General features: G+C 37.2%; 1 protein-coding gene across 3 annotated transcripts; it reads right to left on the reverse strand.

Moving 5' to 3' along the window:
• Nucleotides 1-2,430: 2,430 nt before the first annotated feature.
• Nucleotides 2,431-15,716, reverse strand: Tim10 (translocase of inner membrane 10). Of its 3 annotated transcripts, none has more exons than XR_011394032.1 (4): nucleotides 15,569-15,716; nucleotides 8,150-8,583; nucleotides 5,247-5,416; nucleotides 2,431-3,179 (listed from the first exon to the last, which is right to left on the reverse strand). XR_011394032.1 is itself a non-coding variant. In XM_070100528.1 (3 exons), exons 2-3 carry the CDS (start codon nucleotides 8,320-8,322, stop codon nucleotides 5,299-5,301), a joined length of 291 nt encoding a protein of 96 aa, XP_069956629.1. In that variant the 5' UTR covers nucleotides 8,323-8,583; nucleotides 15,569-15,716; the 3' UTR covers nucleotides 3,748-5,298. The 3 variants fall into 3 exon arrangements, 1 of the variants encoding a protein (XP_069956629.1); XR_011394031.1 differs by lacking the exon at nucleotides 2,431-3,179 and adding an exon at nucleotides 3,748-4,293; XM_070100528.1 differs by lacking the exon at nucleotides 2,431-3,179 and having other exon boundaries at nucleotides 3,748-5,416.
• Between the last annotated feature and the right edge of the window lie 326 nt (nucleotides 15,717-16,042).

Consider the following 16,042-nt stretch of genomic DNA (forward strand, 5'->3'; position numbering starts at 1 on the left):
GTGTGCCACTGTTTACAAGCCACTGTGGATGGTTCCACGTGTAACTGCAGTACATTTTGTATTCCAGTGTTTTTAGTGCTTTTTTTTTTTTTTTTCTCAAGTCGGTCGTCTCCCACCAAGGCAGGGTGACCCAAAAAAAGAAAGAAAATCCCCAAAAAGAAAATACTTTCATCATCATTCAACACTTTCACCACACTCACATTATCACTGCTTTTGCAGAGGTGCTTGTAACTGCTAAATAAGCCACCATGGGCCGCAAGAAAGCTTCTAGTGCCAACCCTGTGGTAAAAAGGGTGAGGGGTACCACTGATTTAAAAAAGGAGATAAGGGAAAAGTATGAAAGTGGAGTGTGTATCCCGGAGTTGGAAAAGTTATACAACAAACCCCATTCAACCATCAGTACTATCTTGTGCAACAAAAAGGCAATCAAGGAAGTTGTTGTTGCAAAAGGTGCAAGTGTGCTTACAAAACAGAGATCGCAAATACTCGAAGATATGGGGAGATTTGTTGGTGTGGATAAATGAGAAACAATTATCAGATGTTATTTCTCAGGCAATAATATGTGAAAAGGCAAGGCAGTTGCATGAGGATGTCAATAAGAAAATGCCCCCAAATAGTGCTGCTGCTGAATTTAAGGCCAGCAAAGGCTGGTTTGAGAGATTTAAGAATCGTAATGGCATACACAGTGTGATAAGGCATGGTGAGGCTGTCAGTTCTGACAAAAAAAAGCAGCTGAAAAATATGTGAAGGACTTTAAGGAGTACATAGACATTGAAAAATTAAAACCCCAACAAGCATTTGTGACGAAACAGGCCTGTTTTGGAAGCAAATGCCAAACAGGACCAACATTACTCAGGAGGAAAAGGCACTCCTAGGACACAAGCCTATGAAAGACAGGCTTACTCTAATGTTGTGTAGTAATGCTAGTGGAGATTGCAAAGTGAAGCCTTTACTCTTTTATCACTCTTACTCCTAGTGTTCAAGAAAAACAATATCGTCAAGACTAACTTGTGTGTGATGTGGAAAGCAAACAGCAAGGCATGGGTCACTAGAGACGTGTTAATTGACTGGTTCTATGACGTGTTTGGCCCACTGTGAAACAGTACCTCCTGGAAAATAAATTGGACCTCAAGTGCCTCCTGGTAATGGACAATGCTCCTGTTCATCCTCACGACTTGCAAGAGCAAATTGCGGGGGAGTTGAGCTTCATCCAAGTGAAGTTCTTGCCTTCTAATACCACTCCTCTCCTCCAGCCCATGGACCAGCAGGTCATTTCAAATTTCAAAACACTGTACACCAAAGCAGTGTTTCAAAAGTGCTTTGAAGTGACCTCAGACACTGAATTGACCCTAAGAGTTCTGGAAAGATCACTTCAGTATCCTCAGTTGCACAACCCTTATAGATAAAGCTTGGGAGGGAGTGACTTGCAGGACTTTGAACTCTGCTTGGAGAAAATTGTGGCCACAATGTGTACAAGAGAGGGATTTTGAAGGGTTTGGGGCTGACCCTAAGGAGCCTATGCCAGTTGTGGAATCTATTGTGGCATTGGGGAAGTCCATGGGGGGGGGGGGGGGAGGTTTGTGGCGAGGATGTGGAAGCATTGGTGGAGGACAATGATGAAGAGCTAACCACTACAGAGCTGCAAGAGCTTCAGGTGCAACAGCAACAGACCAAAGCTCAGGGATTTCCTTCAGAGGAGGCAGAGGAGAAATAGAGGAAGTTGACGAAGGCAAAGATTAAGGAAATGTGTACAATGTTTACAAAGTTGCAAGCATTTATGGATGAATATGATCCTGACACAGCTGTTGCAAGCCCTATTGGCAACTTGTACAATGACACACTTGTGGCCTATTTTAGGGAAATCTTAAAGGGACGCGAGAAACAGAGCTCTCTGGACAGATATTTTGCGCAACAGGGGTCCAGTGGCTCAAGCTGGTCCTAGTGGCATTAACAAACCAAGAAGGGAGGTAACCCCAGAAAAGGACTTGTTACCCAACGTCTTTGGAAGGGGAATCCCCTTCCATAAACAATAAAACACCACTATCCTCTCCCCTCCTCCTGTCTCATCACTCATCAATAAGTCTTCAATAAAGGTAAATGTCATTTTAGTATTATATATACTGCATGTCTCTGTTTTCTGTGTAGGGAAATGTATATTTCACGTAAAAAAATTATTTTGTTTAATACTTTTGGGTATCTGGAATGGATTAATTGGATTTCCATTATTTCTTATGGGGAAAATTAATTTGGAGAACGACAGATTCGGTTAAAGACAAGCTCTCTGGACTGGATTAATGTCGTTAACTGAGGGTCCACTGTATTTATAATCCACGGGAAAATAAATGGAGCTTATTTTACCTCTAAATACGTAATAATAATTATTATAATAAAAAAGAAGTGCTAAACCACAAGGGGTATAAAGCGCTGCAATAATTTTAATATCTTTATTTCTACACGTATACGTACAAGGTATACAGTCCCAGCTGACATCAATGACATACTACTATATGGAAAACTGCCTGTTATGCAGAGTATTTTGGGCAAATTAGGTCAGTTTTGTCCCAGGATGCAACCCACACCAGTCGACTAACACTCAGGTACCCATTATTACTGATAGGAGAACAGACAACCAGTGTAAGGAAGTATGCCCAATGTTTCCACCCCTTTTCCGGGAATCAAACCTGGACCTTCACAGTGTGAAGTGAGAGCTTCTGCCACCAGGCCAAAAACTAAATAGAAAAATGAAATACTATATACAAATGGCCCAAGATCTTGCTGTATCTATATCATGATATTGGTATACTATACCAATAAGTAGATGAGCAAGATGTGCAACAGTTAGGTATCTTTCTACCCAAAATGTTTCACCTATACAACAAACTTATTCAGTAGAGTACTACTGCTACTACTACCTCTTCAAGGCTGATGGACTGATCACTTCATATTTAGTCCCTACTAACCACTCTATATTTAGTCACTCACCTCTGTATTCGACTGAAGCCTACTGTGTAAGCAAATTATTATAATCAAAAAGTGCTAAATCCTGTGTAAGGAAAATGTTTTGGAAATTAAGATACCTAACCATTGCACATCTTATCACCTTACTGTAAGAGAGTGCTTTACTTGCCGATGTTCTGGAGTGTTTTCTAGTCTCGGCTCCTACACTGAAGTGAAAGTACCTGAGGATGGAGGGGCTAGAAAAAGTACTGGTAGTTGAAAAGTAACAGATAGGAAGTGATAAACTGCACCACAAAGAGCCATGGCTGGATGAATCCAGTCCAGGATGAATAATCCGAGTCATGAAATGTTAGATTTGCAGTCTATGCAACAAGTTTCTGAAGATGAAGTGCACCCTCAAACACTAATATGAGTAGCTGTATCCAGAATGGGATCTCGGTACAGTACCATACCTAAAACTTAAGGAAAATTTGTATCAACAGACAGTAGCAGCTTTTACTGAAGCACAGCAATAATCCCATCCTGGTATATCTGTACAAACGGTGTGACCCATAGCAGAAACCCTGGGGTATATTATCTGCTGTAGAGATTTCCCTTAATAAACAGCCTCATTTGGTCTTGACCTGCTTTTATTTGGTTCCCTTACGACTTTAATAAAATATACCTTAATCAGTAGTGAGAATATTGGGATAATATGTAGCTTGGTTCAGTCCATTTTCTAAAAATTTACATAAGATAATAGATTAAACAAAAATTAAAGTTATAAAGTAGGTAAAGCAAAAAACTGAGTTAATTTACAAAGTATAATTTCTTACTACAATTCTTATATATCAACATGTTCCATTTTCCCTTTATTCTAAAAGTAACAAGAATTATCTTACAGATACTTTTATCACAACTAAATTTTTGAAAACTTTTAAGAATGAAAAAAAAAAAAAATCCACTAACAAAATTGTACAAATGTCTAATAAAATACTTGAACAAATCACTATTCAGAGCTAACTAATTTATGAATGTTATGACCATCGAAGAGTGAAGGAAATATTAGAAATCAATAATTTTATTAGCGCAGAGTTAACAAAAGCACTAGTCATACAGAACCAATAAAAATCACGTGGATTATTTTTTGAGGTTTTTGTATTCTGATCTTTTGTTAAACTTGCAAATTCATGGCCAGCAGAACCAACTCTACATTGCCTCAAAACGGCCACACTTTCATCGTGTCCTAAGATTGAGATCTGCTTCAGACGAATTCCTGTTAATTTAATAGACTATAAATGTGGAAAGATCCATGTGCTTGGTCCATTAGATTGTCATGCTCTATATTTAATGCAACTGGAAAAAAAAAAAAATAAAATCTAGTTACAGTCATAGACAGCTTTATTGTTTAAAAATAACAAAAAAGGCACAATACCATGACTGGAACAATACACAAATAATCTTCACATGGGAGAGAGGAGCTTATGACGACGTTTCGGTCTGACTTGGACCATTTACAAAGTCACATTGACTTTGTAAATGGTCCAAATTGGACCAAAATGTTATTGTAAGCTCTTCTACCCTGTGTGTGGGTTATCTGTGTATTTATGGTTTAAACACTGAAGCAGAGTTATAACAAATAACCACCTCTCATCAGTGGATTATTATATTCACAAAAAGCACCAAACTTGTATGGGTTTGTTGATGGAGAAACCAGAGTGTTCTTATAAATCCAAAACCATACACAGGCAAGCAATTATGCATTTTTGCTTTAAAAATTACCTATGTTTAAAAAAGACTGCAAAAGGGAAAGGTTGAACAATGAAACACATACATACTTTACCTTGCACTACTGTAAATGCACTGTTAGCATTTAAAACAAACCCTCAATACAAGATATGGAAAAAACAGAACAAAATCCAATGGTTCAATCTATTCAGAAACAATGAACAGAAGTGTTCATACTGTGTATTATGGCAAAATAATCTCTTCTATTCTTCATAAGATCCATTTCTGGCTACCTGCTACCCCCTTCCCCACCCATTAGTTCATTATTTTAAGGGTTTACTCTTCACTGCTTACCCTTCCAAGGTGACAGCCTGTTTTCACAAAATGGAAATGAGACAATTGTGCGTGTTTACAAAATTTAATTTGGCTAATTTTAAAATTTAAAACCCCCTGGTCATAACTACATTTCTGGTTTGTAAACTGAAATTTTCCAATTAACTTTTTTCAACTTCACTTTTAAAGCACTTAGGTACAGCAATACAAAACCATATTTACATTACATTGTTGCAGCACTATCATACCTTTTTACATACAAATTTTGCAGTTTTCTGTCAAGCTGGTGGTTAATGAAGACTACGTCACAAGCCCTTGCTCTGCTGCTAATTTTTTCAGAGCCTCTTCGTCTTGACTTGACATTTTCTGCAGTTTCTTTCCAACACGTTCATGAATTTCCCAGTACTTAGCTACACACCTGTAAAGGAAAAAGAAAATTCATAAATAAACTACACATTAAATAACAACAAGGCACAATACCGTGACTGGAACAATACACAAATAACCCGCACATAAAAGAGAGAAGCTTACGACGACGTTTCGGTCCGATTTGGACCATTGACAAAGTCACACTAACAGAGGTGGAGCAGGACGGCTATACGTATATAGACAGGAAGAGGTGGTAGTAGTAGTAGTAGTACAACAAGAATTGTATATAATACCGACAGGATGAAATTAAGACACATGCACAACGCCTGGGCATCCCCATCGTAGACGTTTCGCCACCCAGCCAGCCACTGGATGGCGAAACGTCCACAACAAAGACAACCAGACGCCGCACATGTGTCTTAATTTCAACAGTAGTTGTAGAAGAAGAAGAGGTAGTAGTAGTGGTAGCGGAAGAAGTGGGAAATAAGGAAGACGAGCCAGTCAAATACAAAGGAAGGGGAGCACTGAGTTAGGCTTGCCGACACTAACAATGCTCTTTTCTGTCACGTCAGAGATCATAGCCATCCTATTGACTGGTCTTCTGCTAAAACTGTCTTCCCTACTTCCAACTCGAACAGTCGCCGTCTAGTTGAATCCTCTCTAATACACAACTTTCCTTGTATGAACCTTAGCCCTGGCTTCGTCTCTGTAGATGACTTCCTCTCCCACTACATTGTAAAATGCTCCAAACTTCAGAACACCCGTGACTTAACCTGAATCCTCACTTTTTCTTTTTCTTTTTCTTCTTCCTCTTCCCCTTTCCTCTCTCCTTTTCTCCTCTGGGTTGTCTTTCTCTCTCCTGTCTCATGTTTGTTCCTTCTTCATTTATTTTATTTCACCACTTCCCCTTTCACGCACCTCTGTGCGCTTGCTCTCCCTCTGTGGGTATCTAGCTCTCTTGCAGTGCTCCCCTTCCTTTGTATTTGACTGGCTCGTCTTCCTTATTTCCCACTTCTTCCGCTACCACTACTACTACCTCTTCTTCTTCTACTACAACTACTGTTGAAATTAAGACACATGTGCGGCGTCTGGTTGTCTTTGTTGTGGACGTTTCGCCATCCAGTGGCTGGCTGGATGGCGAAACGTCTACGATGGGGATGCCCGGGCGTTGTGCATGTGTCTTAATTTCATCCTGTCGGTATTATATACAATTCTTGTTGTACTACTACTACTACTACCACCTCTTCCTTCCTATATATAGCCGTCCTGCTCCACCTCTGTTAGTGTGACTTTGTCAATGGTCCAAGTCGGACCGAAACGTCGTCGTAAGCTTCTCTCTTTTATGTGCGGGTTATTTGTGTAAACTACACATTAATTCCTCCTAACAATAAGCAATTCTGGATTTAAGTTTGTTAAATACACAATCAATTTATCCAATGGACTGTAATAATAGTCGACAATTCGAGATTTAACAGACTTTGAGGTTTCTGAATGTGGTCCAGCCACAGATTTCCTCCATTTAAATGGGGTCTGTTAAATAGAGGCTTTGCTGTACATGACAGAAGAGGATTTATAATAGTACAGCCTCTCCTCACTTAGAGCTGATTTCCTCTATTCTGTTTATTATAATATACAGTACACTACTGTATAAACATTTAAAAATATAACAGAAATTCTATAAATGGTGCAAAGGTGACATTAAAACAATATCAAAGATGGTTGATACAAACCCACTACCATTATAGCATGTTCCTCACTTAACAACGAATTCGTTTACTGATGTGGTCTTAGGAACGGAAATCCTTCGTTCAGTGAGGAGAGGTTGTATTGTGCACATAAAACTGTTACACTGCCTGTGCTCTGAAGAAGGGGCGAGGACGTTGCAGCTTGGAAGGCGATTCAACTGTGATGTTAACATTTCTGCGAGACAACTGAATGATGAATATTATCTTTTTTTTTTTTTTGTTACCATACCTTAGTAGATGGTGTGCTTAAAAATTTACACGAACTATTTTTGTATGGTGAAATGGACGCTATGGATAAGATATTTGTGGTGAACTGGTACAGTAGTATGGTGTACATCTATAGGGACAGTATTTGAATTTCTTTATAAAATCAGCAGAGGGACATTGTGGAACACAATAAACCGCATTAAAATGACCTTTTGCCATGTTGATATTAATATTAAAGACAATTAGAGAAGTAAACCCTCGATTTAACAGACCTCAACTTAGCAGACTTCGGAAATCTGGGACCAAATCTGCTGGGCGACTTAATTCACAAAGTCTATTTGTTTTAGACCCATTTATTATTGTTAATATCATGGTAAAAACCTCATCTCTCTTAACCACAAATTATCAACAACCTGCTCCCTCTACCCTCATTAGTTCATAAAATTAATGGTTTAATATACCTATACAACCTCTCCTCACTTAACAACGGAGTTCCATTCCTAAGACCATGTCGTTAAACAAATTCGTTGCTACGTGAGGAGCATACTATAATGGTAGTGGGTTTGTGTCAACCATCTTTGATATTGTTTTAATGTCACCTTTGCACCATTTATAACATTTGGCATATTTTTAAATGTTTATACAGTAGTATACTGTACATTGAAATAAACAGAATAAATCAGCTCTAATACACATTATTTACGTATAAATACTGGTCAGAGAGCCCATCGTAAGTCCAAGGTTTTGGTATATGAATACGTCGCTAAGTGAGGAGAGGCTGTACTATATTATATAAAACTATACGAGTAAGCACTCACACCAGCTCTTACCTGTCAATACACACAGCCTCTCCTTTACCAATGTCCGAGTCTTTATACTTTGTTGGAATGCATTTTTTGTGGCAGGAAGTCGTCATTCTTGTGTACATGTCGGACATCATTTCAATTTCCAGATCTTGAACAAGTTTCATCTGGTCCTCATTAAGGGCAGGTAATCCAGCCATAGTTGTGGCTTGCTGTTTCACTTATTCAATCAGAAGAAAACACTAGGGGATATTAAAAACAAATATAATTTCTTGCAAGTTTGAATGTAATGTTGTGAAATTAAACTGCCATTTCACCCAGTAAATTTTCTTTTCAATTCGTATTCTCCAGTATTAGCATCCCTCATACGCTGTCGAACTTTCATTGCCTCTCGCCTGTTATAGTCAATTTGTTTTTTTGTCCAAACAAATCCTCCAACACCTAGTGCTATCACAAAGGACCTGAAATTAGAGATATATTAAAGGTACATAACCCATACGTAATATACTCCTTAATGTACAGTTCTATAAGTTTTACGATAACACAATATTCAATACATTGACGGAATTGTGGTAATCTATACAGGCGTTCCTTGACTTATATTTTGACTTTATGATGGTGCAACAGCAATTACTTTGGAGATGAAACTCAAGATAATGACCCAGCATGAAGGCAGCAAGTACGTACATAACTTGAAAACTTTTTTTATTTTTCAATACTGGTACAGTCACACCACGCCCTACATTATTAATTAGTTCCAAGAGCCGTGACGTAACCTGGTTTTTGACATACCGGACATGCCTTAAAATGATGACAAACACCGTACAACTAGCGTAAATAACTAACGAAAGAATGCATGTATAACTATTTCTAAACCTTAAATAACACTAAAAACATTTTAGTCATCTTTTTTAAAGAATAATGAACACAATTAAAAAATTTTTTGATGTAGGTGACGTTGCCGAGTGACAAAGTTAGACGTAATGACGTTTTCTGAACTGAGATTTATTCCAGAAAAGTGGCATACAGGCGAAGCTGACGCAGGCTGAAATGACAGAGTGAGGTACGACTATTTACAGTAATTATTTGTTTACTTATTTGGTGATAGTAGTTATTTATTTATTTAGCATATATTCATATTCGACTTATGATGGGTTCATCGGAACATAACCCCATCGCAAGTCAAGAAGCACCTGTACACTGTAGATGTTCAATGGAGGCGAAACAGATTATTTTCTTCCCTACTGTAAGAGTTAGGCTTGACTGAAAAACATAAGAACATAAGAAAGAAGGAACACTGCAGCAGGCCTACTGGCCCATGTGAGGCAGGTCCAATTCTCCTACCGGCTTAAGCCAATGCCTTAACCTAGTCAGGTCAGGTCACATTCACTTAAGGAAGGAGCACGGCATCTGACCTAGTAGCACAAGCTAGTCAGGTCAAGTTCTGTAAAGTAAAAGGACACAAGTGCAACTAATGTGACATTTTATTGTGGCAACGTTTCGCTCTCCAGGAGCTTGATAAAGCTCCTGGAGAGCGAAACGTTGCCACAATAAAATGTCACATTAGTTGCACTTGTGTCCTTTTACTTTACATATTGTCGGTAATTCCACTAACTTTATTACAGGTCAAGTTCTCACCCACCCACGTACAGTGGAACCTCTACTTGTGAGCGTGTTCACGTGCGAGTTTTTCCAAATATGAGCAGTCGATAGGTTGATTTTTTGCCTCCATACGTGAACAAAATTTCCATAAGCGAGCAGACCTCAAGGCAGGTTCCTTGACACTGGTGAGGGGCTCTTGCTCTTGATTTTGGGAATTGTACCTCATTTGTTTGTGGGACTATCTTATTGAAACTTGGGCAATGTATGATGGAAAGATGCTTCTTAACGTACACCAAAAATGAAAGAAATCTAAGCATAAATAATGGAGTTCATTTCTCAGCAATTAGCCACCCCTTAGTGGTAATTTCGAATGGTTTTTATGGTTGTATTCTCGTTTTTTTGGTCTCATTTGATAGAATGGAAGATAAATTACAGAAATAGATATGATTTTGATTGCTTTCACAACGAAACTGAGCTCAGCGTAGAAGAAATGGTCAAGTGCTTGGCTATGTTTCAGAGTAAACAAATGACGTCACTGTCCATTCCAATATGCAGTCGTGAATGGGTTGACATTATTTATACTATTATTGCAATAAGGAATAACAGTAAATCTTATATTTTTTGTGTGAATAAAAATTACAAATTATTTATATAATAATAATATGTATAATAATAATACATATAATAATAACACACATAATAATAACACATATATAATAATAATGTACTACATATAATAATTATAATAATAGGTGGCTTCAAAAGGCCGTCATTAGATGGCAGTGTTTACCACAACAAAGTGGGAGCGGTTGTGGCCGCCTCCACCTCTTACATAATGACATATTTTATTCATTCTAGAGTATATATCATGTTTCTGTTTATATTGTTTGTCATGTCATATTAGATGAACTGTGATAAACTGTATAGATGATATTAGTGAAATTATTCAGGAAGTATTTTGCCTGGTCTCCAGGCAAATTCTTGTCCAACGCTGACACTGCCCATACCACTACATGAATGACATATTTTATTCATTTTAGAGTATACATCAGGTTTCTATGTTATTTATGTTGTTTATTATGTCATATTAGATGAAGTGAGATAGATAAATAAGCCATAGAGTTGATATTAGCGAAATTATTGAAGTACAGAATTCCACTGAACAGATTAATTGCATTTCAGTTAATTTAAATGAGGAAAATTGACTGCAAACAAGCAAATCCAGTTGTGAGCAAGGTCATGGAACGGATTAAACTCGCAAGCAGAGGTTCCACTGTAGTATTTATCTAACCTATTTTTAAATGCACAAATTGTATGCCGACTCTCTGCATGTATCATACACCAAATCATCCTTCAGTAGATGCCTTGATGCCTGTAAAGAGCTTTTCATCCAAGGAATTGGAGATACCCTCTCCTTCCTCAGATAAGACCTGACTGCCTCTTATTTCCCAGGTGATAAATGGTACCCATGGGTGATTATTTTTTTAACACACTGGCCATCTCCCATGAGGCAGGGTGACCCAAAAAAGAAACACTGTCACCATCGTTCACACTATCACTGTCTTGCCAGAGGTGCACAGATATGACAGTTCAGATATCCCTCCAAAAAGCAAATATCCCAAACCCCTCCTTTAGGGTGCAGTAATGTACTTCTCACATTTCCTCAGAATGCCCTGATATACAGCATTCTAATCATACCACGGGTGGGGTTAGAACCCGCGATCAGAGCATGTCAAAATCCAGACTGTTACGTTAGCCACTGGGCTAGCTGGCTTTCTAATCTACATTTGGGAAGTACAGATCCTCCACGACGTACATCCGAGTTCCGTTCCGGACTGGTCGAATCTCAAAATGGACAGAAGTGGGAATTATGTTAGCATGGCATGTAGAAGTCTTATATGTACAGTGGACCCTCGACTTACAATGTCCTCAACCTATGTTAAAACCAACTTACGATGCTTGTCAGCGTAAAAATTTGACCCCGACATATGTTGAAAAACTCTACTTACATCATTCGTCCTGTACGTGTCCACGTCTGTCTGGCCTGAGTGTCTCAGCTGAGCTAGTGTGACATTATTTACCATTGGTTATCCACCCAGGATAACCCAAGAAAGTCAGTGTGTCATCAAGGACTAACTTATTTCCATTGGGGTCCTTAATCTTGTCCCCCAGGATGCGACCCACACCAGTTGACTAACACCCAGGTGAACAGGAAAAAATGCCTGGAACTAGTGCTCATATTGGCAAATTTAAGGCCAGCATAGGTTGGTTTGAGAGATTTAAGATATCGTAGTGACATACACAATGTGATAAGGCCTGTTCTGGAAGAAAATGCCAAACAGGACCTACATTACTCAGGAGGAAAAGACGCTCCCAAGACGGTCTCATCACTAAACACTACATCTTCAAAACAAGGTGTCATTTATTCTTCATTTAGTACACTAGTACATGCACAATATATATTGTGCCTGTACCCTTTTTGTGTGTAGGAAAATGTATATTTCATGTGGTAAATTTTTTTTTTTTCATACTTTTGGGTGTCTTGAACGGATTAATTTATTTCAAATATTTCTTATGGGGAAAATTAATTCGACTTACGATAATTTCGTCTTACGATGTGCTCTCAGGAACGGATTAATATAATAAGTCGGGGGTCCACTGTACTTGTACAAGATTCTTTTAACCTAATAAATTTCTGTCATGATTATCTCGTTCATGAAGCTGCTTTATCACCATAACCCTTAAATGGTCCAAACGTATATATACATTTTTTCAACATCTGAAAGTATGTAAAAAAATGTAGATCTTTTTTGTTTTATATTTGAAAACATGTAAAAAAACTTTTATCTACATTTTTTTTGTTATATTTGAAAATATGTAAAAAAAAAAGTAGATCTACTTTCGTAGCACTACGAATTTGAACGTCGATCTCTTTGGACCGTTTAAGGGTTAAGTTTAATTACTCACAAATTGACCTTCCTTACTTGTAGGTAACACTCATAGGCTTCACAATCAAAAATGCTGTACGGAATGTAGCCTAGGTTTGGCTATATGTCTTCCACTTACTTATGACCAGGGGTAATTTCCATAATTACATACGTACATATATTTTTTATTTTTTCTAATTTGTAGTCTATTTTTTTCGGTCATATGTGTGGATGGACAGAAGTCACAAAGGTTGGAAGTCGGGGAGGATCTGTAGTTTTAATCAGTTCTTTATTGAGGCAAATCATGTAGTTTATAATTGTAGTATACTGTAAACCCCTTGTCTAACACAATCTTTTAATGTTTTTTTGATACATGTAACATGGCTGGAAATTTGCAATAGTTTTGATGAGCACTCCATAACTTCAATTAGCATGGAATAAATTTACAAAAAAAAAAAAAAAAAATATGGCATGACGTGAGATTTTCCCCCCTCTCCCTTATGGCCTACCTGCAGGCATAACTATTGTTTTTTATGGGAAGGCCTAGTCTCAATATAAACAACCCTCCATACCACCAGTTCTCCATGCATATGCATCCCATACTGAATCGTGTGGTTGTGAATCAAGCTTTGATCTTTTTATCAGTCTATCTTGGTTCTGGACAGCAACCTTAATAAGCAAGCAAGCGAGTTTATTTAGGTACAGGTACACAAATGCAATTACACAAATTAACATGAATTAATAACATAGGATAACCCCAAAAAAGTCAGTGTCTTATTTCCACTGTAGTCCTTGGCATCCATGAGTTGGCATTTTGATCAACAGAACATAATACAGTGGACCCCTGGTTTACGATCAGCTCCCAATGCGACCAATTATGTAAGTGTATTTATGTAAGTGCGTTTGCACGTGTATGTTTGGGGGTCTGAAATGGACTAATCTACTTCACAATATTCCTTGTGGGAACAAATTCGTTTAGTAATGGCACCTGAACATACTTCTGGAATGAAATAATATCGTAAGCCGGGGGTCCACTGTATATATTTTTACATATATGAGTTTATTTGAATATGATACATTGTTTATATAGAAATGGGTGACAGCTGAGTGCATGTTGAAAGTCCATAAATATGTAGAGCATATTAGGCAAGCTATAGCCTAACTAAAGACTACAAGGGCATATTATTTTAACTGATCATAAGAAAAAAATTAGTTGGGTTATAGTCTAGCAAGTTTATAGGTACTATTTTGTACATTAGTATATAAAGACTTTGAAGATATAAAAAAGAATAGAAGTAATTCTAACGAATATAACGAATATATACGAAAATAGATTAAGTGAAGCATTGTACGTGACAAATAAGAAATATGAACAGTTATGTTAAATTCCAACCAAATAAATTGTCCCGTGGCCTGGTAAGCAACGCTCTAGTCTCACACACCGAGTGTCCGAGGTTCAATCCCCGGAAAGGGTGGAAACATTGGGCGTTTCCTTACACATGTTGTCCCATTCACCTAGCAAGTAAGTAGGTACCTGGGTGTTAGTTTCCTTGTGTGAGTGGCATCCTGGGGGACAAGACTGAGGATCCCAGTGGAAATAAGACAGATAACACACTAACTTTCTTGGGATATTCTGGCTGGCTAACCCTCCAGGGTTAAAAATCCGAACAAAATATCATTGGTGTAAATTACCTGGGGAATATGTCACTGAGTTTTTTTGATTACCCTAAGTAATTTACACACATTACTATGTATAATAATCTGTTGAACTGTATTTATACGTACCTATACCTGAATAAACTTGCTTATAACCTAAAAAAGTCAGTGACTTATTTCTATCAGGGTCACTGATTTTCATATTTCTAAACTGATGAGCCAAAAATATGTAAAGGAATCATATATTCCCTCCCATCAACAGAAACAAAAATGTATTTTAGAAATACGTAAAATCCTTCTGATGCACGTGAAGGAGGTCCCAGAACCTAGGTTATTATATAATGTCACTCGTACGACTATAGTGGCTATGTACATTATGTATAATTACAATAATTATAATTATTTAAGTACAGCTACACAAATACAGTTACACAAATTATCATAATTTACATACATGTAAATTACCCACCAGGATAACCCAAAAAAGTTAGCGACTTATTTCCATTGGGGTCCTCGAATAAATAAATAATATATATATATATACACACATACATACATACATACATGTAGTATTTATATGTATATTAGACTATTAGGCTCTGCTGCACATTATTATATGTTCATGGAAAGCGCTAAACCTGTAGGGTTTAGCACTTTCCCATGAATGTAAAATTGTATACATGGAAATACACAGTGTCTGGGGTGTGGGAAATTAGATACAAGGACAGCTCCAATACCCTTGATCAAGAGCCCTTCACGTGGATCATTAATCCAAAAAATATTATTCACTGGGAAAAGGGGAGCACTAAACCCGTACGGTGGGGCCACGCAGTGCCTTGGAGGATGGAAGGCAATCATGTTCGATCCCAGGAAAGGGAGGCCAGATCCAATTCCTTGGATCAAGAGCCCATCACCGGCTTCAGGGGTTAAAAACAGGGATAAAAATCAATGTATATATATATATATATATATATATATATATATATATATATATATATATATATATATATATATATATATATATATATATATTATATACACACACAATTATTCACTTTGAAATTATATATCTCCTGACTATCATTATAATCTAATAAGGGCGCTAAACCCACATGGGGGGAAACCAGAGGGAAAAAAACAATATATTCGACTCTTTTGAAAATTCTTTCCGGTGACACGTGATTAAAAAAATGTGTTGGTGTATTAATGCCTCTCATCTACAGTTATAACACTAATAATAACGTTACTGTCCATCCCTCACCATCCAACAATGATCCTGGAGACGTTGGTCTTCAACATCAGGTCAAAAACATCGCTGGTTCACAGAAAAATTACAATTTAACCAATTTTTTTGGGAGGAAATGTTGACGTCGTCTGCTGCTGCCAGTGTTGCCAACACTCACCACCACCAACATCTATTTTATACAAATATTCTAATATAAATACTAGTATTTATATATAACTACGATTTTTTAAATAAAAATACAGCTATTTTGATATATCTACAAATGTTTATTTCAAAATTACTGCATAAAACATGGAAATGTGAAGGTTGAGAGGAAGAATTGCATTTCTGCCAACACATATATGCTTAAAAATTAACATAGATAAATGTATATAGCACTAATTTGCATAGTAAATAATTACCATCTAAATAAACTACAGTACAAAAGTGTAAGCTCTCCAAAAATTATTCCAACAGACATAAATATAAATTTATTTTTATTATTATTAT

The sequence above is a fragment of the Cherax quadricarinatus genome, chromosome 73 (genome assembly GCF_038502225.1).
Source record: "Cherax quadricarinatus isolate ZL_2023a chromosome 73, ASM3850222v1, whole genome shotgun sequence".
NCBI lineage: Eukaryota > Metazoa > Arthropoda > Malacostraca > Decapoda > Parastacidae > Cherax > Cherax quadricarinatus.

Coding starts and splice junctions, on each gene's coding strand:
- Tim10 (XM_070100528.1), bottom strand. CDS start 8,322: ATGGCTGGATTACCTGCCCTTAATGAGGACCAGATGAAACTTGTTCAA. Junction 5,417..8,149: donor GAGGCTGTGTGTATTGACAG/GTAAGAGCTGGT, acceptor TTTCCTTTACAG/GTGTGTAGCTAAGTACTGGG.